The sequence below is a fragment of the Bombina bombina genome, chromosome 9 (genome assembly GCF_027579735.1).
Source record: "Bombina bombina isolate aBomBom1 chromosome 9, aBomBom1.pri, whole genome shotgun sequence".
Taxonomy (NCBI): domain Eukaryota; kingdom Metazoa; phylum Chordata; class Amphibia; order Anura; family Bombinatoridae; genus Bombina; species Bombina bombina.
In genome coordinates this window covers 184,297,492-184,320,179 of record NC_069507.1, presented here as the reverse complement: position 1 = coordinate 184,320,179, position 22,688 = coordinate 184,297,492, and the positions used below count along the sequence as shown (strand labels likewise).

The following is a 22,688-nucleotide window of genomic DNA, read 5'->3' as shown; positions in this document are numbered from 1 at the left end:
CATTCCATAGATATCAAGTTACTATCTTGGAAAGTTCTGTTTTTGGTTGCTATTTCTTCTGCTAGAAGAGTTTCTGAACTATCTGCTTTGCAGTGTGATCCACCCTATCTGGTGTTCCATTCAGATAAGGTTGTTTTGTGTACCAAGCCTGGTTTTCTTCCAAAAGTTGTTTCCAACAAGAATATTAACCAGGAAATAGTTGTCCCTTCTTTGTGTCCGAATCCAGTTTCAAAGAAGGAACATTTGTTACACCATTTAGATGTAGTCCGTGCTTTAAAGTTCTATTTAGAAGCAACAAAGGATTTCAGACAAAACTTCTTTTTTGTTTGTCGTTTATTCTGGTAAGAGGAGAGGACAAAAAGCTACTGCTACCTCTCTTTCTTTCTGGCTGAAAAGCATTATCCGATTGGCTTATGAGACTGCCGGACGGCAGCCTCCTGAACGAATCACAGCTCACTCTACTAGGGCTGTGGCTTCCACATGGGCCTTCAAGAACGAGGCTTCTGTTGATCAGATATGTGAGGCAGCAACTTGGTCTTCTCTGCACTCTTTTGCCAAATTCTACAAATTTGATACTTTTTGCTTCTTCGGAGGCTATTTTTGGGAGAAAGGTTTTGCAAGCCGTGGTGCCTTCTGTTTAGGTAACCTGATTTGCTCCCTCCCTTCATCCGTGTCCTAAAGCTTTGGTATTGGTTCCCACAAGTAATGGATGACGCCGTGGACCGGACACACCAATGTTGGAGAAAACAGAATTTATGCTTACCTGATAAATTACTTTCTCCAACGGTGTGTCCGGTCCACGGCCCGCCCTGGTTTTTTAATCAGGTTTGAAAAATTTCTCTCTCTATACACTACAGTCACCACGGCACCCTATAGTTTCTCCTTTTTTTCTCCTAACCGTCGGTCGAATGACTGGGGGGGGCGGAGCCTGGGAGGGACTATATGGACAGCTCTTGCTGTGTGCTCTCCTTGCCTTTCCCTGTGGGGGAGGAGAATATCGCACAAGTAATGGATGACGCCGTGGACCGGACACACCGTTGGAGAAAGTAATTTATCAGGTAAGCATAAATTCTGTTTTCGCTGCGCTGTACTACCCAGATAAATCTGTTCTCTTTATCTAATATATATATATATATATATATATATATATATATATATATATATATATATATATATATATATGTATCCAAAACACCAGAACTCGCCCACAAAGGAAAAATGCCTGGGTGCAAATTTGTAGAAGATATGCAGCCAAAAGAAAATGCACTCAGGACTTTCATGAACAGGTTACTTTTATTTCTGTAACGTTTTCGGAGGTCTTGCCTCCTTCATCAGCATAAATAAAGTGAAAACAAACAAACTCTTAAATAGTGACATACTCACTCAAAATCATTTCAAACCACTTCCTGTGCTGGCGCCAAAATTACTGGTGTTGGACCGCATAATGCGTTCCAAATGTGCTAAGTGGCGGAAGTAGTGTGCCAAACTGCTTCCGGTTGTCTAAAATCTATAGCCGTAAACAATCGGCTTTCTCTATATAAATGCCAAAATTGTAAAGCCATTGTGGCGTGTTTATCTAAACGCATAAAGCAAATACTTAACGTGCAAACGATTGTGCTAATATGTTAAATAGTGATGATAAATGTGACAGCCGCTTGTTGCCATGACAACATAAACAATGCTGGAGTGTAATCCTGTGCTGGAACAGACAAACAGTAACTATGTTTCTAAATGCACCAAAGTGTGTTAGAACGGGCATGCTATTTGGCTACAATGTATGTGTTTAAAGATGATGTATGTATTAATAAGAGAGGATAAACAAATCTATTTGTTAGGCACGCCAGCTGACATATTGTGCTATATATATATGTTGTTATGTTACCTAATGTTAAAGGTATTGAGTCAGTATATCCAATATTCGTAGAGGAATCTCATATGGAGATATGTACCTCCGATATATAACCTTTAAATTCTAAACTATTAAAGATTATCGTCTATCTGCGATCTTCCCATTAGTATGAGCTATTAACGTGCATACTGTTCCTATCCTCTATACAAGAACCTTATAAATACTCAAAACCTGAAACAATTATTTATAAAATTTATACCGCTCCCCTAGTTCCTATTGAGTGATGAGGTTATATACTCACATCATATTAAATCTCATAGTAAGAGCTACGTGGGTCATATATGTATATTCCACTCCTATCTTGTGGCTAACAATGCCCTCATATGCTCCCTATGTAAACACTCCAAAGCATTCAAGCACAAACGTACAAAAAATGAAAAAACTATACTTAAAAAATAAAAATAAAAACAATTGATGTGACGGTCTTTCCATACATTTAAATACTGCTTTAAACACTATCTCATTCGAGATGGATTTAGCTCTAATAGTCCTTGATTTTCGTATATACAGAATAAAGAGCGTTCGGTCATTCACTCCTGAATTTATGTATGCTGTGATATATTTTTTAACATGTACACAATTTTGTTTAAGAGAAGCTTTTAGTATGTGTGTAAGTCTGTCCTGATACATTATTTTATTGTTGGGACACAAAGTGAGTTTGTTTTACAAGATTTATCTAAATAAGCTTACTAAAAGGACAGTTATTATTTGGACACACATACTCTTTTTAACTGTTACCATTAATATTTTACCATTTTATTACTTATTGTAGCTTGTATGCTTGAAAGACACTTTTTGATTTTAAAGTGACAGTGTACTCCAGAACTTTTATTAGTTAAAAAGATAGATAATCCCTTTTATTACCCATTCCCCAGTTTTGCATAACCAACATTGCTATATTAATATACTTTCTACCTCTATAATTACCTTGTTTCTAAGCCTCTGCAGACTGCCCCCTTATTTTAGTTTCTTTGACAGACATGCATTTTAGCCAATTAGTGCTGATTCCTAGGTCAGTGGTTCTCAACCCAAAGGAACTTAAGGCCCGGTAACTTTTAGCCAGACATGTCCAAAGCCCTGTAGTGTGTGTGTGTGTATATGTATCCCTGCCCAGTATTTCGTATGTTTTGAGCGAAAAGGCCTTTCACAGCTCCCAGTGGGGGCATTTCAGGTCATGGCCCACCTGGAGGGCTGTCAAGGCCCGATACTGGGCTGTGGCCCAGCTGTTTAGAAACCAGGTCCTAGATAACTTCACATGCATGAGCACAATGTTATCTATATGGCAGAAATGAACTACCTCCCTCTAGCTGTGAAAAACTGTCAAAATGCCCTGAGATAAGAGGCCGCCTTTAAGGGCTTAGAAATTAGCATATGAGCCTACCTAGGTTTCAACAAAGAATACCAAGAGAACAAAGAAAATGGGATAATAAAAGTAAATTGGAAAGTTGTTTAAAATTGCATGCTCTGTCTGAATCATGAAAGCTTAATTTTGACTAGACTCTCCCTTTAAGGTACTTAAGCACTGAATATTATTGTTTTGTTGCATGACTACCTGTTTCATTGTCTTTTGTCAATTGTTTTTTGTTTTTAAAGCACTTTTATGGTCATATGATATATATATGTTGTTATGTTACCTAATGTTAAAGGTATTGAGTCAGTATATCCAATATTCGTAGAGGAATCTCATATGGAGATATGTACCTCCGATATATAACCTTTAAATTCTAAACTATTAAAGATTATCGTCTATCTGCGATCTTCCCATTAGTATGAGCTATTAACGTGCATACTGTTCCTATCCTCTATACAAGAACCTTATAAATACTCAAAACCTGAAACAATTATTTATAAAATTTATACCGCTCCCCTAGTTCCTATTGAGTGATGAGGTTATATACTCACATCATATTAAATCTCATAGTAAGAGCTACGTGGGTCATATATGTATATTCCACTCCTATCTTGTGGCTAACAATGCCCTCATATGCTCCCTATGTAAACACTCCAAAGCATTCAAGCACAAACGTACAAAAAATGAAAAAACTATACTTAAAAAATAAAAATAAAAACAATTGATGTGACAGTCTTTCCATACATTTAAATACTGCTTTAAACACTATCTCATTCGAGATGGATTTAGCTCTAATAGTCCTTGATTTTCGTATATACAGAATAAAGAGCGTTCGGTCATTCACTCCTGAATTTATGTATGCTGTGATCCGGTCTGTGTTTATTTCTGTGCGTTCTTCAGTGTCTTCTATTACACCCTGGACTTCTAGGTTAATGTTGCCTTTAGGATCGAATGCTTAGTATGCATTGTATTCTCCTGGTTATTGTGCCATCAAATTATTCCCCATGTTGTTATTTCTTCTTCCTGGGATGCTTAAGGATCAAGTGTCCAGTTTTGGCTATGTGTACTGCTATGTGTGAAAGAAACTCGTAACTCCAAGGCACCACTAACCGACTTCCACGCAGGTGTTAGAAATACCAAAGATTCCTATCCCTGGTGCTGCGTGCCAACATGGTTTAGGGGCACCCCTAGAGCGAGGCACGCCGACCATATGGCGCACAGAGTCTTTATAGTCTAGGTGCCGTACCCTGCGCTTGTATCACATTATATAGCTATCTTACACCAAAGCCTTAAAATCAGGGGTGGTGTTGAGCCCCCCTGGGTAAATGGTACCCAGTCGGTACATCCATTGTGCCTCTCGTTGCAGAAGAATTTTACCTCTGTCCCCCCCTCTATCTAATGGGGGTACATGATCAATAAGTGTGTATCTTATTGATGCCACCGAGTGTCTGTACTCTGCACAGTGTCTCGCTACCGGTTGTTCCGATTCTCCGGATTTATGAGCCGACCTTATGGCATGCCGATGATTGGCCATCCTTTCTCTCGGGGTACCTGTTGTTTTACCGACATAATAGCAAGAGCATGGGCATACCAATAAGTAGATAACATACGTGGTCGTACAGGTAATCGAATGTCGTATATGGAATTGCCTGTTGGTGTGAGGATGGTTAAATACTCTGGTACTTATAAGTCCATTACAGGTAGTGCATCCTAAGCATCTATAAGATCCTCTAATATTAGCACAATCGTTTGCACGTTAAGTATTTGCTTTATGCGTTTAGATAAACACGCCACAATGGCTTTACAATTTTGGCATTTATATAGAGAAAGCCGATTGTTTACGGCTATAGATTTTAGACAACCGGAAGCAGTTTGGCGCACTACTTCCGCCACTTAGCACATTTGGAACGCATTATGCGGTCCAACACCAGTAATTTTGGCGCCAGCACAGGAAGTGGTTTGAAATGATTTTGAGTGAGTATGTCACTATTTAAGAGTTTGTTTGCTTTCACTTTATTTATGCTGATGAAGGAGGCAAGACCTCCGAAAACGTTACAGAAATAAAAGTAACCTGTTCATGAAAGTCCTGAGAGTGCATTTTCTTTTGGCTGCATATATATATATTGTGTATATATGTGTGTGTGTAATATTTATTATATATATATATATATATATAATTAATTTCTTTATACACACAAAAACTGTTTTTTAATATGTTCTCATGAACCAGACTTAACAGATGCATAGTGTAACTCTCAAAATCTGTCCAGCATCTAGTTCTAGAGAGAATGCCAGACAGTATAGCCAGTATGAACATTATGAACATGCACAACCCAAGCAATAGAGAAATATTGAATGCCAGATTTTGGTTGTGCTAGAATGCTTATTGCCAAGGGTTGATACTGGAATGGCTCTGTTTTTGTATATTTCTTGTTATCTTATTGTGGTAGAACTAAGCATTATTTTAAAAAAATAAAAAAAACACAATCTTGTCTTGCAGGACTGTAAGTGATGGAATAATATGTGTTGCTTCCATGTCTTTGTTGGGTTTTGAAAAAGTATCTTGAACGATTATAACTTTTTTTTTTTTTTTTTTTCTCCTTATTTTAGGTTGGTACAGAGGTTACACGTTAAGAAAGAAATCGAAAAAGGTATGTTACAGAATAAAAAAATACATGAAAGAAAAAATAATTTCAGAGAGAAACTACTTTCCTAGTTTTCAATTTAGAGTATCTACTCCTCTCTTTTGATATTTGTAAATAATCTAATTTTATTATTTTAAATGATGTTCATAATTCTGCCTGCTTTTAGCATTCTAGTCACTGCCGAATGAATAACTGTATAATTTGACGACTAGTTACTAATTACAGTTGAGATAAAAAGACCCCTGTACTTTTTTATTTCTTTTTTTTTTCTTTTTAGGTAGCAGGCTCCTCTTTTTGGATTTTTTTAATGTTACTCTAGTTTTATATACAAGATATATTTTTTAACATGTACACAATTTTGTTTAAGAGAAGCTTTTAGTATGTGTGTAAGTCTGTCCTGATACATTATTTTATTGTTGGGACACAAAGTGAGTTTGTTTTACAAGATTTATCTAAATAAGCTTACTAAAAGGACAGTTATTATTTGGACACACATACTCTTTTTAACTGTTACCATTAATATTTTACCATTTTATTACTTATTGTAGCTTGTATGCTTGAAAGACACTTTTTGATTTTAAAGTGACAGTGTACTCCAGAACTTTTATTAGTTAAAAAGATAGATAATCCCTTTTATTACCCATTCCCCAGTTTTGCATAACCAACATTGCTATATTAATATACTTTCTACCTCTATAATTACCTTGTTTCTAAGCCTCTGCAGACTGCCCCCTTATTTTAGTTTCTTTGACAGACATGCATTTTAGCCAATTAGTGCTGATTCCTAGGTCAGTGGTTCTCAACCCAAAGGAACTTAAGGCCCGGTAACTTTTAGCCAGACATGTCCAAAGCCCTGTAGTGTGTGTGTGTGTATATGTATCCCTGCCCAGTATTTCGTATGTTTTGAGCGAAAAGGCCTTTCACAGCTCCCAGTGGGGGCATTTCAGGTCATGGCCCACCTGGAGGGCTGTCAAGGCCCGATACTGGGCTGTGGCCCAGCTGTTTAGAAACCAGGTCCTAGATAACTTCACATGCATGAGCACAATGTTATCTATATGGCAGAAATGAACTACCTCCCTCTAGCTGTGAAAAACTGTCAAAATGCCCTGAGATAAGAGGCCGCCTTTAAGGGCTTAGAAATTAGCATATGAGCCTACCTAGGTTTCAACAAAGAATACCAAGAGAACAAAGAAAATGGGATAATAAAAGTAAATTGGAAAGTTGTTTAAAATTGCATGCTCTGTCTGAATCATGAAAGCTTAATTTTGACTAGACTCTCCCTTTAAGGTACTTAAGCACTGAATATTATTGTTTTGTTGCATGACTACCTGTTTCATTGTCTTTTGTCAATTGTTTTTTGTTTTTAAAGCACTTTTATGGTCATATGATATTATAGAACTCTTTATTTTTTTAGGGTATATTTCCTGCTAGCTACATTCATCTCAAAGATGCAACAGTTGAAGGCAAAGGGTAATTTAATTCATTTTTTTTTTTTTTTTGGGATGGGGTGAAAGTTTAACACCACTCACTTTCTTTTTGCAGTAGTACAAATGGATATTAAATTACATTCATTAAGTGACTGAAAATAAGAAATGCCAACATTCAAATTTTATACTGTATTTAGGATTCAGCTAAAGGAGCATTTAACTTCATATTCTGTCCTGCTTACTGAAAAGCAACAAAGAAACATGTTTAAAATTTATATTTTGCTTTTATAATATATATATATATATATAAAAAAAAGAAAATGTAATGCTGCTTTTAATCTATATTCACACTAGTGTGCTGGTGCGCTACTTATTTTTAAGCTTTAGTTGCTTACTGGCTGATCATGGCAACTCCCATAGATCTGTTGGTTTGCACAGACAAGGAAGTCTTAAGTACCCGGTTATACAAGATGTCCTTCAGCCACTGTAATGCTGCTGATTTCAGCTATAGTCATATAAGTAAAACTAAGTACTCTCACTAATGTGAATATGCACATTCCAATAGTCAAGAGTCTGGTGTCCTTGCGCGTGCACGGTCTACGCAAAATTGCGATATCACTAAAAACAAATGCATCAACTTGGCGTTAAATCAGAAGTCTTTTGTTGGAATATTTTGTTAAAACGTAATGAACAAAAATACACATTATAACGAAGTGTAACGTTGTCGAATAATGGCGTTTTGTATGTTCTAGACAAAATACTATTTTTATATGTACTGGTCAGACTGTGTTTATATCGATGATATTACAGATGTTAATGAGCTTGTGCTATGATCTAACCAATCAATGAGTAGAATGTTACAAGCTCAGGTATATATTTTTTTTTACCATACTTCAGACATCCCAACCTGCAAAAACTCATTTCAGGGAGGTGCCCCCCCCAGCGCCCCTCACTATACTACCTCACTGCATGCCAACCTCACTATAGTACCTCACTGTACCGCCTCTGTATAGTACCTCACTGTACCGCCTCTGTATAGTACCTTACTGTACCACCCAGCCCCCCCAACCCTAATTCAGAATTCCTCAGTGCTCTGATTATAAAATAGTTGAAAATGTTATCACATTATAGAGGTATGGGAGTCTGCACAATATAGAGGTATGGGAGTCTGTGCAGGCACAAATTTCATTTTCTCTGGCACCGCTAGATTGTGTTTCATTTGCAGGTGTCAGGGAGCAGCTTTTTCAAAGCAGGAGACTCCCTGGACCTTCCGGGAGAGTTGGGATGTCTGCATACTTTATCATGGCCTATAATTACCAGAAATATCCACATGCCTACTTGTCAAATAACTGCAAGAGCTTGCCAGCCAACAAAAAGTTAAATTATCCGTGGGTGTATATAAAATTTGTATTAAACTAAAAAAAGGCAAAGTAAAGCTTGCAACATTCTATTTATTTATAAAGGCCTGGCATACACTACACAGCATAACCCAGTCTCTTTCTCCTTCTTGTCATCATCTACTTTTTTGTCAAAGGTTTACTCACAATAAGATATCCCTTTATAGGGGGGGCAGAGCCAACAGTCTAACCGTTTAGTCGCATATTCAGATGGCTCCTAGGTCATAGCCGATATAAGATTATAAAAGCTCGACGCCATCATAAATAAAGGGTTAAAAAGTTTTATTCATCATCCCAGAAGAAGCTGAGGGATAGACCGGTGACTCCCTGAGACTATTTGGGAACAAGCTGCACGCCACTTTTGCGAGCTCCGGGTCTCCCTGAAATGCTTAGATACAAGGACAAGTGCTACAGATCCTTACCAGGTATCAGAGGACCAGTGGCTGGCTAATTGAACTCTGGAGGGTCGGGTCCCCAGCTCCGGAGTTACTGTACAGCAACCAGTAAGGTACTCTGCAAAGAACTTGGGGCTTGATACGAACCGGAGGAGAATTGAAAATAAAATGCGTTACTCCTGACTGCCTCCTCTGATCTTTAACAGACATCGAGCGATCAGGGCAGTGCAGCACCCAGGCACTATAGACATCGGAAGGTTGGCTAAATGTGAATTGACCTACAACCTTTTCAAGTAAGTGAAGGGGACTACATATATACGCATCAGGTGGCGCTTCCATAATAGAAGGCAGCCGCCATTTTACCTAATTCAGACGCTACAGTGCCTCACATATAGCCCTATGATAGCCCTATGAGTTTCTGGATTGACTGAGTAATAATTAATACATCTATCTGGAGCTGTTATACAACTTTGATAATACTGTTTGCTGGTAATACAGCCCTACAACTTAATAAACATTAACATCACTTTATAACTTAGCATCATCATCTACCTTTTTACCTAACAAGTGGGTGGAAAACTAACCCATTATACAGCCCCTGGATACCTGTCTTATAGTATACAGAGCTCAGTGGCCACCTTGCTCTTCTTTGCAACTCTCCCCTAACTATAGGAAATGAGGTACAGTCAACAGAGTACTCCCTTCACAACATAGCCTGGTGATAGTCTGTGACAATCATGGAACCGGTCACGCTCTGGGTAGCTAAATTTGGGGATCTTCTAGATGCATATCAAGTTAGCTTGGTGGTGTCCTTACAAGCAGCATTTACTACACCGGCTGGAGACAACACAGCTGATACCCTAAACCCGAACGCTACATATGTACCTACAGGGGGTTTTGTTGATTCGGATGCTCAACAACAGGCACCTACACTCTCCTGCAATATGCCAGTTAAAGGGATTGTGGACTCACAGCTTCCACAAAGCGATTTTGCATGCAAGACTATTGCATGTATAAGTACCCATGAGACGAGGGACGGCATGAGGAGAAGAGATGCTGAGCAGGTTACTTTTGGGAACAGCCGAAATAAGTCGGTTGCTGAATTTTCACAGCACACAAGCGGTTATCCAGATAAAATTACAACTATTGCTGCTGCCATTACGCAACCTCAACTGTGGGCTCCCTGGTGTGCAACAAACCTATCATGTGCTGTTTAGAGCATAATACCACATCGTGAGACCAATCCCAACGAACTACTCACTCTAGCCACATGGCTCCATTTCTGGCAAGATGGACAAAGCCGGAGGACCGGAGTGGGCTAAGGAAAGAGCGTGCGAATTGACAGAATGTAGCATGCTGATCGCTACTTCTGAGTTGGAGTTGTGTGAGTGTGGTGTTTCGGCATGTGTAATGACTGCTAAAGGATATCATGCCATGGCCTATATTTCTGTTAATTGCGTAAGTTATAACTGTCTCCTTGTCGGTGGATGTGCACAACTAGGCACTTGAACCTTTCAGACTCCCCTTATGTTTATATTTATGGCTAAGGATAGGGGTCACAATTACTGAGTACATAGGGACCCTATGAAAAATGCTGCATCTAGTACATACGTATACTTGTTGTTTGTTTCTATTGTTATCCTGTATAGTTAAATATTTTATGTGTGTGGTTGGTCTATATGGCTCTATATGTTATATTAATGGGGAAACTAAGTTGCTCTGCATGTTATGTATATATGGTTTATAGGGCTATTCATAGACCAAACTCAGTACAGATGGACTGCTACAATTAGGTAAGGAATCGACCTAATATATAACTGTCACTAGCTGTCTTAATATGATAGTTTAATTGTCTAATTGCCACAAGGTACTGGGCTCATACATCAGTGATAGACTTACATTCTCCTTAATACCCATATAATATTTCCTTAAGTCAGAAGATTGGACATACAGTGTATGACTAATTATCCAGGCTCTAGTTATGCCAAGTATATTTACATCCGAATAGTCTATCATATATATCTGCGTCTATTATAATACGCAACCTCCAAGTGATATTATTTATGGTAATATTTATTGTTTGAAAGCATTGATAGGAAAACCTGTACATAACAATATAGCTGTGTATTCTGCACAATATTCTGGTTGTTTTCCCAAGGGGCTTATATTTTAAGATATACTAACTTAGCAAGACTAGCACACAACTAGATTAATATAGTCAAAACTCCTTAATTCTAAAGTTTCATAGACAAAACTACGGGCAGATGTATTACTACAATTGAGCAAAGAATTGACCTAATATCTTTGGGTCAGAAGATTGCACATATAGTGTATGGCTAATTATCCAGTCCCTCGTTGTGTTAAGTATATCTAAATTAAAATAGTCCGTCATTTGTTTATATCTCACTGCTAGATGTAGAGGATAAGCGAATTGAAGATGGGTTCATATGTTTTAAACGATGTGACAGATTGTACTAGTTTTTGAAAGTATCATATTGTTATTATGGTCCTGCATACCACAAGTGTCTCCATTTTGCTCAGCTAGGATAACAGTGTGATATTCAGTGCCCCTCTATACCGAATAAAAAGTGTGAAAGGTACCTCCCCTCATCCTTTCCCACTCTATGCGATAGGGTGGGTCATATCCTATACCCCTTTTCTGTCTCCGTCCAGTGGTGACAGTAATCCCCGAAGGGAGGTACAACATATTTCTGTTTGCCATATTGGTTTGTATATATTTTAAGCAACAGAAGTTTTAGGCTGTTTTGTTTTGGTGTGCTAAGGTTAGATATTTGGATCATTATGCCCACCTAGAATATCCCTCAGGCTTAGAGAATTTTTGTGCCTTATTGAGACCCCACACGTGACACTATTTTTCAATACAAAAAGTTTTAAGTATTACAATTACCCTTAATCTTTGCAAGCTAAGGGAAATATACCCTATAGAAATATCTGTTTATTGTTCTTTTCTATTATGGAAAATATCGGTACACATAGGCTGGTAATTATAATTGCAATGTTATGTGTGCCCTCCCCCCCTCTTTTCTCTACACCAGTGAGCTTACTACGTAAGCAAAGGAAAATATGTCCTATAGCACACTTACTCCTGTTTTTCATGTATGTCTATGCTTATTAATGATCTGTTTGGGAATATAATATTAATGTGACATACTATATATCTATTTCAAATTTCCTCATTATTTCCTCAATTTTGATATTACTATCCCCAACTGCTTGCACTAGTTATATTTATGGCTCAAGAGTAATCGCTGTTTGAAATGGGGAATAGCCAAATACAAAAAATAAAAAGGAGGCTACAAACTAAATATATAGGTTAATAATTTATATATTGCTGTACCTATGTTTCAGAGTCATATTTTATCTCTATGTTGTAAACTACAAGATATATATTGTAGAAAAGTTTTCATTATTATATTGTCTCAATGCAAAATGTTGTATTATGACTGTATTGCAACCTTGCTTTTGTTGATATTCTATATAACCTCAATAAAAATACATTTAAAAAAAAAAAAAAGATATCCCTTTATAGTATTTAATGCTAAGCTGAGACGAAGGCTAAATAGATCATGTAACTGAAACATTGTCGGTAATCTAATGATATAGCCTTGTAGAAGTAAAACACCAGGAAAAATATTTACTGCAAAACTGAGCTATTATGTATAACTTTTTTATATAACCAAGAATATTCACCTGTCGATCACTAATTGCGGGCTGGCAATTTTAACATTTCTCCAACATTGGTGTGTCCGGTCCACGGCGTCATCCATAACTTGTGGGAATATTCTCTTCCCCAACAGGAAATGGCAAAGAGCACAGCAAAAGCTGTCCATATAGTCCCTCCTAGGCTCCGCCCACCCCAGTCATTCTCTTTGCCGTTGCACAAGCAGCATCTCCACGGAGATGGTGAAGAGTATGTGGTGTTTAGTTGTAGTTTTTTATTCTACTATCAAGAGTTTGTTATTTTAAAATAGTGCTGGTATGTACTATTTACTCTGAAACAGAAAAGGATGAAGAGTTCTGTTTGTGAGAGGAATATGATTTTAGCAGCAGTAACTAAAATCGTTTGCTTTTTCCACATAGGACTGTTGAGATGAGATAACTTCAGTTGGGGGAAACAGTTAGCAGACTTCTCTGCTTAAGGTATGACTAGCCATATTTCTAACAAGACTGTGTAATGCTGGAAGGCTGTCATTTTTCCCCTCATGGGGACCGGTAAGCCATTTTCTTAGTCTCAAACAGAATAAAGGGCTTAATATGGGCTATAAAATTGGTAGACACTTTTATGGGCTAGATCGATTGCTTTATTTGGGCATTTTATACAGCTTGAGGTTAAAATTCACACTTTATAACTTTGGGGAACGTTATTTTCACAGCAGGCACTGGCTTAGACACCTTCCCAGTCAGGAAGGGCCTTCTTTGTAGTAGGCAGAGCCTCATTTTCGCGCCATTACTGCACAGTTACTTTTGAGAGCAGGACATGCAGATGCATGTGTATGGGTCTGGAAGTAGTTGAAAAGGTCCCTAGAAGGCTTCTTTTGGTATCGTATACCCCCCTGGGTTTGGTAAAGTCGCAGCAGAGGCTGTAGCTGGGACTGTAGAGGGGTTAAAACTATAAACGGCTCCGGTTTTGTCATTTTAAGGGTTACAGGTCTGAAATTTGGGGTGCAATGCTTTGAGTGCTTTAAGACACTGTGGTAAAAATGTGGTTAAGATTGAACAATTCCTTCATAGTTTTTCACATATTCAGTAAAAAAGTGTGCCCTGTTTAAAATTCAAGGACTGGGGTTTTACTCAAATCTGTTTGTAGTTCCCAAAAAAGAGGGAACCTTCAGACCAATTCTGGATTTAAAGATTCTAAACAAATTTCTCAGAGTGCCATCGTTCAAAATAGAAACTATTCGAACGATTTTACCTACAATCCAGGAGGGTCAATTTATGACTACCGTGGATCTAAAGGATGCGTATCTACATATTCCTATCCACACAGATCATCATCAGTTCCTAAGGTTCGCCTTTCTGAACAAACATTACCAGTTTGTGGCTCTCTCATTCGGGCTAGCCACTGCTCTCGGGTCCCTTCTAGCGGTTCTAAGACCAAGGGCCATTGCAGTGGCACCTTATTTGGACGACATTCTGATACAAGCGTCGTCTCTGTCAAAGGCAAAGGCTCACACAGACATCGTTCTGGCCTTTCTCAGATCTCACGGGTGGAAGGTGAACATAGAAAAAAGTTCCCTGTCTCCGTCGACAAGAGTTCCTTTCTTGGGGACAATAATAGATTCTTTAGAAATGAAGATTTTCCTGACAGATGTCAGAAAGTCAAAACTTCTAAACGCTTGTCAAGTTTCTTCACTCTGTTCCACGTCCTTCCATAGCTCAGTGCATGGAAGTAGTAGGGTTGATGGTTGCAGCAATGGACATAGTTCCTTTTGCGCAAATTCATCTAAGACCATTACAACTGTGCATGCTGAAACAGTGGAATGGGGACTTTACAGACTTGTCTCCAGTGATTTAGAAGACCAGAGATTCACTCCGTTGGTGGCTAACCCAGGATCACCTGTCCCAGGGAATGAGCTTCCGCAGACCAGAGTGGGTCATTGTCACGACCGACGCCAGTCTAGTGGGCTGGGGCGCGGTCTGGGACTCCCTGAAAGCTCAGGGTCTATGGTCTCGGGAAGAGTCTCCTCTCCCGATAAACATTCTGGAACTGAGAGCGATATTCAATACACTCAGGGCTTGGCCTCAACTAGCAAAGGCCAGATTCATAAGATTCCAATCAGACAACATGACGACTGTTGCTTACATCAACCATCAGGGGGGAACAAGGAGTTCCCTGGCGATGAGCAAAGTGACCAAAATCATAAAATGGGCGGAGGATCACTCCTGCCACTTATCTGCGATCCACATCCCAGGAGTGGAAAACTGGGAGGCGGATTATCTGAGTCGTCAGACATTCCATCAGGGGGAGTGGGAACTCCACCCGGAGATATTTGCCCAGTTGACCCAATTATGGGGCATTCCAGACATGGATTTAATGGCGTCTCGTCAGAACTTCAAGGTTCCTTGCTACGGGTCCAGATCCAGGGATCCCAAGGCGACTCTAGTGGATGCATTAGTAGCGCCTTGGACCTTCAACCTAGCTTATGTGTTTCCACCGTTTCCTCTCATTCCCAGGCTGGTAGCCAGGATCAACAGGAGAGGGCCTCGGTGATTTTGTTAGCTCCTGCGTGGCCACGCAGGACTTGGTATGCAGACCTGGTGAATGTCATCGGCTCCACCATGGAAGCTACCTTTGAGATAGGATCTTCTAGTACAGGGTCCATTCGAACATCCAAATCTAGTTTCTCTCCAGCTGACGGCTTGGAAATTGAACGCTTGATTTTATCTAAGCGTGGGTTTTCGGATTCTGTGATAGATACTCTGGTACAAGCCAGAAAACCTGTAACTAGAAAAATTTACCATAAAATATGGAAAAAATATATCTGTTGGTGTGAATCCAAGGGATTCTCATGGAGTAAGATTAAAATTCCTAGGATCCTTTCCTTTCTCCAAGAAGGTTTGGATAAGGGATTATCAACGAGTTCTCTAATAGGACAGATTTCTGCTTTATCTGTCTTGTTACACAAACGACCGGCAGCTGTGCCAGATGTTCAAGCTTTTGTTCAGGCTTTGGTCAGGATCAAGCCTGTTTACAGACCTTTGACTCCTCCCTGGAGTCTGAATTTAGTTCTTTCAGTTCTTCAAGGGGTTCATTTGAACCTCTACATTCCATAGATATCAAGATGTTTTATTGGAAAGTCCTGTTTTTGGTTGCTATTTTCTTCTGCTAGAAGAGTTTTCTGAGTTATCTGCTCTGCAGTGTAATCCGCCCTATCTGGTGTTCAATTCAGATAAGGTTGTTTTGCGTACTAAACCTGGTTTCCTTCCAAAGGTTGTTTCCAACAAAAATATTAACCAGGAAATAGTTGTGCCTTCTTTGTGTCCGAATCCAGTTTCAAAGAAGGAACGTTTGTTACATAATTTAGATGTAGTACGTGCTTTAAAGTTCTATTTAGAAGCAACAAAGGTTTTCAGACAAACGTCTTCTCTGTTTGTCGTTTATTCTGGCAAGAGGAGAGGTCAAAAAGCTACTGCTACCTCTTTCCTTTTGGCTGAAAAGCATCATCCGATTGGCTTACGAGACTGCCGGACGGCAGCCTCCCGAACGAATCACAGCTCACTCTACTAGGGCTTTGGCTTCCACATGGGCCTTCAAGAACGAGGCTTCTGTTGATCAGATATGTAAGGCAGCGACTTGGTCTTCCCTGCACACTTTTGCCAAATTCTACAAATTTGATACTTTTGCTTCTTCGGAGGCTATTTTTGGGAGAAAGGTTTTGCAAGCCGTGGTGCCTTCCGTTTAGGTAACCTGATTGGCTCCCTCCCTTCATCCGTGTCCTAAAGCTTTGGTATTGGTTCCCACAAGTTATGGATGACGCAGTGGACCGGACACACCAATGTTGGAGAAAACAGTATTTATGCTTACCTGATAAATTACTTTCTCCAACATTGTGTCCGGTCCACGGCCCGCCCTGGTTTTTTAATCAGGTTTGATGAATTTCTTTTTTTAACTACAGTCACCACGGCACCCTATAGTTTCTCCTGTTTTTTTCTCCTGTCCGTCGGTCGAATGACTGGGGTGGGCGGAGCCTAGGAGGGACTATATGGACAACTTTTGCTGTGCTCTTTGCCATTTCTTGTTGGGGAAGAGAATATTCCCACAAGTTATGGATGACGCCGTGGACCGGACACACCGTTGGAGAAAGTAATTTATCAGGTAAGCATAAATTCTGTTTTTAGTTGCATTTGCGATCGGACTGGCCTATTCATATGAAAGGGGCACTCTAATCTCTCTGGAGGGAGTGTAACTAAAACCATATTCAGAGGTATTTTGTTTGAAAAAGCAATCAATATAAATGATAAATATTGCAGTGGTGTTTTATTTTCTTTAATTGTACATTTTATGGTGAGAATAAATGCTGAGTTTAATGTTCTTTAAGGTTTGGGTGTTCACAGTATCCTCAGATACAAAACTTATTTTGATGAACATGTTGTTATTACTTTAAATGTACAGTTCAAACATCATATAATTTTTCTAGTCTTTAGTTTACAAACTTAGAAGTGTCCAATTTGCTCAATATTTTGTGTTCTTTTTTTTGTCGTCTTTGTTTTATTCAATAGTTAAAGCCAATCGTTGCCATTCTAATTATTTGATTACTGCCTAATAGCATCTCTTTAGACTGATTACAAAATTGATTTTTACACCAGACTTTACTGACAAAAATAACAAATAGTTTATTTAAATGTATATAACAAAAGGAAGAAGAATAAAATGTAAACGGTAATAGCTTGTAAATACTTTTAAAATATCACTATGCTGTACTGTCTAAATTTATGAAATGTTTTATAAATATTTTTTGTCTTATGCGATAAATAGATTAATAAAACTACATAAAATTAGACGATCAAGTGGATTTTTTTTTAAATTTATTTAAAGTTTATTTGATTGATGTACAAGATCTCTCTTTAAAGGATAAATGTGTGCATGTATATATGTTGCAAGTAAAGTCAGATATTGGGTAATCCTAGGATTACCTGGGTAAAACGGACATTACCCAAATGGCTGTGGGTAAAGTCCGATGTATGCTTATAAATCTCCTCAGTGTGAGTGGTCACTGCATCAAACATATATAGCATAGTGTATATACCATAGTGTCCAAGATTAAATTCTTCTGTACTAATTTTGGATGATCTGCAACGATCTTCCGGATGTCACTTCTTAGGAGAATATTATTACAAACACTAACTGAGTAGTCTAAAACAGAAAGAAGAGAAGGGTGCACCAAAAGGTGTCATACTTTCTAAAATGTATAATCGATATAATAAGCAAAGGTACTCACAAATTGGAAAGCACTGTGATCTGGACCTTAAAACGCTGTCCAGTCACAGTGTTCCTCTGTCAGTAGTGGGTAAGATGTGTGGGTAAGATGTGTATACACTCTGGAAAGACTCAAGGTTCCAAGATATTATACAATATTATATAATGTGCAAAAGCATTAAAATAAGCCTGTCCGTTAAAGGTCTGGTGTAACTGCTTATCAAAATAAAGAGATCCTAGGTGTATTATCAAAAGGACTCTGTCATTGAGAAGTTTATAGCAGATCAAAACCTTGTATATACACAGACTTCAGTTATACTTTTAAAAGCACATATATTTCTCAGTATAACACTGTTTCATCAGGTTAATTATATTTTGTCTCAACATACTAGATTTTATATCGACAGTACGGCGTCCTCATATGATAACTGCGCATGCGTGACCGACACCTCTGACGTACGCACTTCCTTATGGTCTATTCCTTTCAAAACCTTAACCAATACGGGATGATAGGTGGATACATGCTTCGTTATCATAAGGGGCTCACACTAAAATAATTAAAAAAAAAAAATATGAACAGTAAAATTACAATCTAGTAAGTAAAACATACATAATTCATTGAGTCATTAAAATAGTAAATATTTTCACTCAATGAATTATGGGGGCATTCTTCTCTTCCTTCTGTTTTAGTTTATTCACAATAACAACACCATGTTACAGTAAAAATAAATTATTTAATGCAACACTGTGTCCAATCATTAAATAGTCCAAGAGGCCATATATTGGAAAAAAAATGTCTATAGCAAAAAGCTTCTTGACTGACACAGGGATAAGATATGCATACAAGATATAAAATTGGTCTTGAAAAAGGTCCTTACATGGACCAAAACGTTGACCAAAAATTTGAAGACCTATTGAAACTTTAAGACCTGAAAGTGCCTCTTCACTATATATATATATATATATATATATATATATATATATATATATATATATATATATATATATATATATATATATATATATATATATACCTAAAAATCCCAAAATTGGCGTTGGGTAAGCTGCACAATAGTTAGCACTATAATACTCAATTCTCAAAGGTATATAGATTACATAAAGCTGCTATAGGTTCAAAAGAAGAAAACCGCAACACTACTCCCAGAGGCTGGGCTAGTTTATTGCAGACAAATGTGGTAGAAAGAGGGGGGGTTAGAACTAGCGCTAAAAGCTGATCTATGATATAAAATCACACATTAGTGAAGAAAGGTTATAAAAAGGAATATGAGGATTTATATGTTGTTAGAATATCCAATAGAACAAGTCTCTTTTGCAATAATAATAATAACATGCCGATAGGTATTCCACTTACAAGAAGTTACCTCAATACTATGAGGTAAGTTGCGCATCTGTGAGGGATATACCTCTGGACTCGCTCCAAGCTGGATGTATGGTAGAAGTTGTTTAGGTCTTCCCTTCCTGTAGTATGGTGTAGTGCTTCTCAGTATCACTCTGTGTGTCCAAACGTTTATATAAGGAAAAGACACAAAAGCAGAAAATAGTATAATACCGTTTAATAAAACAAGACAGAACAAATACAAGTTCTACTCACATTGAAAACCTTAAACATATGAGGTATGTAAAAGCACATAAAACAATGCCCTAGTCCAGGAATCCGTGGTTATCCCAGAAAGGGGTAAAATAACAGTGATCCGTACAGTGTCATTCACAAAAGTCTAAAAACACCAATGCGGTGTATTGGCACTCAGGGGTGCTTAGGAAATCAGTCCCTTACGCGTTTCGAAGGATTAGGTTTTCCTTCTTCCTCAGAGGATTCCGTTTGGTTAGCTGTTTACATCTATACTATTTAAAAGCCTGGTGGCGCCACGCCCCTTCCCTACCAGTTCTATTCCGATTGGTCCGTCTAGGAACACGTGACAACGTTTCGAGAGTCAACATTGTGACTTCGTCGGCGTGTGTGTGTAAGCAACAGGGGTGGAAACAAAACCGAGTTGCTAAGGGAGACAGCCAATGGGTATAGAGGCATGATGGTGCTACTGTTAAGTATATACAATACATGAAAAATACACAATGTTTTTCTTATAAAAAACAAACGCATATATCGACACTTGCAAGTGAAAAAGTAAACAATAAGAATATATACACTAAACAAGGAAATAGCTAGAACAATAATCGAATTGCACAGGCAGAAAAATGTATTTTATTTGAATTTTCTAGTCTGCAGTTAGTGCACTTGATTCTTGAATCTAGTGTATGAGAAAATAAATAAAAACAAATATACATATCTTAAATGAATTAGAACACATAGAATCTAAGTAAAAAAGACATATGCCTAAAGACAGATCTAAAATTGTTTCAGAGAGACATCTATAGTAGTTTATCCTAAAACCCATATATCTGAATGTGGGAAATATAAAAAGGGGGGCTAGAAGGTCCCCCTAAAGGTGTTAATTAGGGTGGTCATTAGTTCCTATATGCCATAAAGAAAGAGAGGGGGGATTATTCTGTAATATATCTCCTTAGTTAATAAGGGAAGCTGCAAGATCTATGTCTTTATTGTAGCTCTATAATTTACCCCTTCTTGGGGTTTCTTAATATGTTCCAAGATAGTGCCCCTCAAACAGCTTGGATCTTTGTTATGGTGTATTTTATAATGAGCTAACAGGCTATGGGATTTTTTACCCTTTTCAATATTTTTATATGTTCCAGCAGTCTCTTTTTATATGGTCTCGTCATTCGTCCTGTATATTGCAGTTTACAGCTGCATTTTAGGAGGTATTCTACATATTCTGTTCTACAGTTCACCAGAGATTTAATGTCAAAGCTTTTATTTGTAGATGTAGAGGTCACTTGTTTGGTAGGATTATGTTTATTGTAGTGGTGTTTGAAATCCGTATCCAAGTGTACACACAGTTGTATGCAAAAGTTTAGGCACCCCTGACTACCTAGCACTGATTAATTGGAACACACAATTGGTTTGGTGAGCCCATTAAGCCTTGAACTTTATAGACAGGTGCATCCAATCATGAGAAAAGGTATTTAAGGTGGCCAATTGCAAGTTGTTGTTCTCTTTGACTTTCCTCTTAAGAGTGGCAACATGGGGGCCTCAAAACAACTCTCAAATGACCTGAAAACAAAGATTGTTCAACATTATGGTTTAGGGGAAGGCTACAAAAAGCTATCACAGAGATTTAAACTGTCAGTGTCCACTGTGAGGAAATGGAAGACCACAGGCAAAGTTCTTGTTAAGGCCAGAAGTGGCAGGCCAAGTAAAATATCGGAGAGGCAAAGGATGGTGAGAACGGTCAAAAACAGTCCACATGCATGATGTGTAATCAGTACCTCAGGGTGCTTTCAAGTAACGCACATCTTCCAATAACAAAAGGATGCACTCACCAGGGTGTTTTATATTTATTTATATATATATATATATATATATATATATATATATATACTAGTCCTAAAGCCCGTTCACACGGGCCATTTTTTGCAGTACAGTGGTCCCACCCCTTGCGCGCTCTCTCTCTCTCTCTCTCTCTCTCTCTCGCTCTACCTCTCTTTTGCTCTCTCTCTCCCCCCTCTCTTTTGCTCCCTCTCTCTCCCCCCTCTCTTTTGCTCTCTCTCCCCCCCCTCTTTTGCGCTCTCTCTCCCCCCCTCTTTTGCGCTCTCTCTCTCCCCCTCTCTTTTGCGCTCTCTCTCTCCCCCTCTCTTTTGCGCTCTCTCTCTCCCCCTCTCTTTTGTGCTCTCTCTCCCCCCTCTTTTGAGCTCTCTCTTCCCCCCGTCTTTTGCTCCCTCTCTCCCCCTCTCTTTTGCTTTCTCTCCCCCCTCTTTTGCTTTCTCTCCCTCTCTTTTGCACTCTCTCTCTCCTCCCTCTCTTTTGTGCTCTCTCTCCCCCTCTCTTTTATGCTCTCTCTCCCCCTCTCTTTTGTGCTCTCTCTCTCTCCCCCCCTCTTTTGCGCTCTCTTACCCCCTCTTTTGCGCTCTCTTACCCCCTCTTTTGCGCTCTCTTACCCCCTCTTTTGCGCTCTTTCCCCCTCTCTTTTGCGCTCTTTTCCCCCTCTCTTTTGCGCTCTTTCCCCCTCTCTTTTGCGCTCTCTTTCCCCCTCTCTTTTGCGCTCTCTTTCCCCCTCTCTTTTGCGCTCTCTTTCCCCCTCTCTTTTGCGCTCTCTTTCCCCCTCTCTTTTGCGCTCTCTTTCCCCCTCTCTTTTGCGCTCTCTTTCCCCCTCTCTTTTGCGCTCTTTCCCCCTCTCTTTTGCGCTCTCTCCCCCCTCTCTTTTACGCACTCTCCCCCTCTCTTTTGTCCACTCTCCTCCCTCTCTTTTGTGCACTCTCCCCCCTCTCTTTTGCGCACTCTCTCGCCTCTTTTGCGCACTCTCTCCCCCTCTCTTTTGCTGTGTCTCTCTCCCCCTCTCTTTTGCTGTGTCTCTCTCCCCCCTCTCTTTTGCTGTGTCTCTCTCTCCCCTCTTTTTTGCTGTGTCTCTCTCCCCCTCTCTTTTGCTGTGTATCTCTCTCCCCCCTCTCTTTTGCTGTGTCTCTCCCCCCTCTCTTTTGCTGTGTCTCTCCCCCCTCTCTTTTGCTGTCTCTCTCCCCCCCTCTCTTTTGCTG

At 38.9% G+C, this 22,688-nt stretch overlaps 1 protein-coding gene across 1 annotated transcript in view; it reads left to right on the top strand.

Moving 5' to 3' along the window:
- The window catches only part of DOCK1 (dedicator of cytokinesis 1), an 827,740-nt gene that overhangs the window by 105,485 nt on the left and 699,567 nt on the right, over window positions 1-22,688 (top strand). Inside the window, exons 3-4 of the mRNA XM_053692513.1 lie at window positions 5,871-5,911; window positions 7,320-7,375. Of these exons, the coding sequence (XP_053548488.1) occupies window positions 5,871-5,911; window positions 7,320-7,375 (97 nt within the window). The remainder of the gene's footprint in view (window positions 1-5,870; window positions 5,912-7,319; window positions 7,376-22,688) is intronic.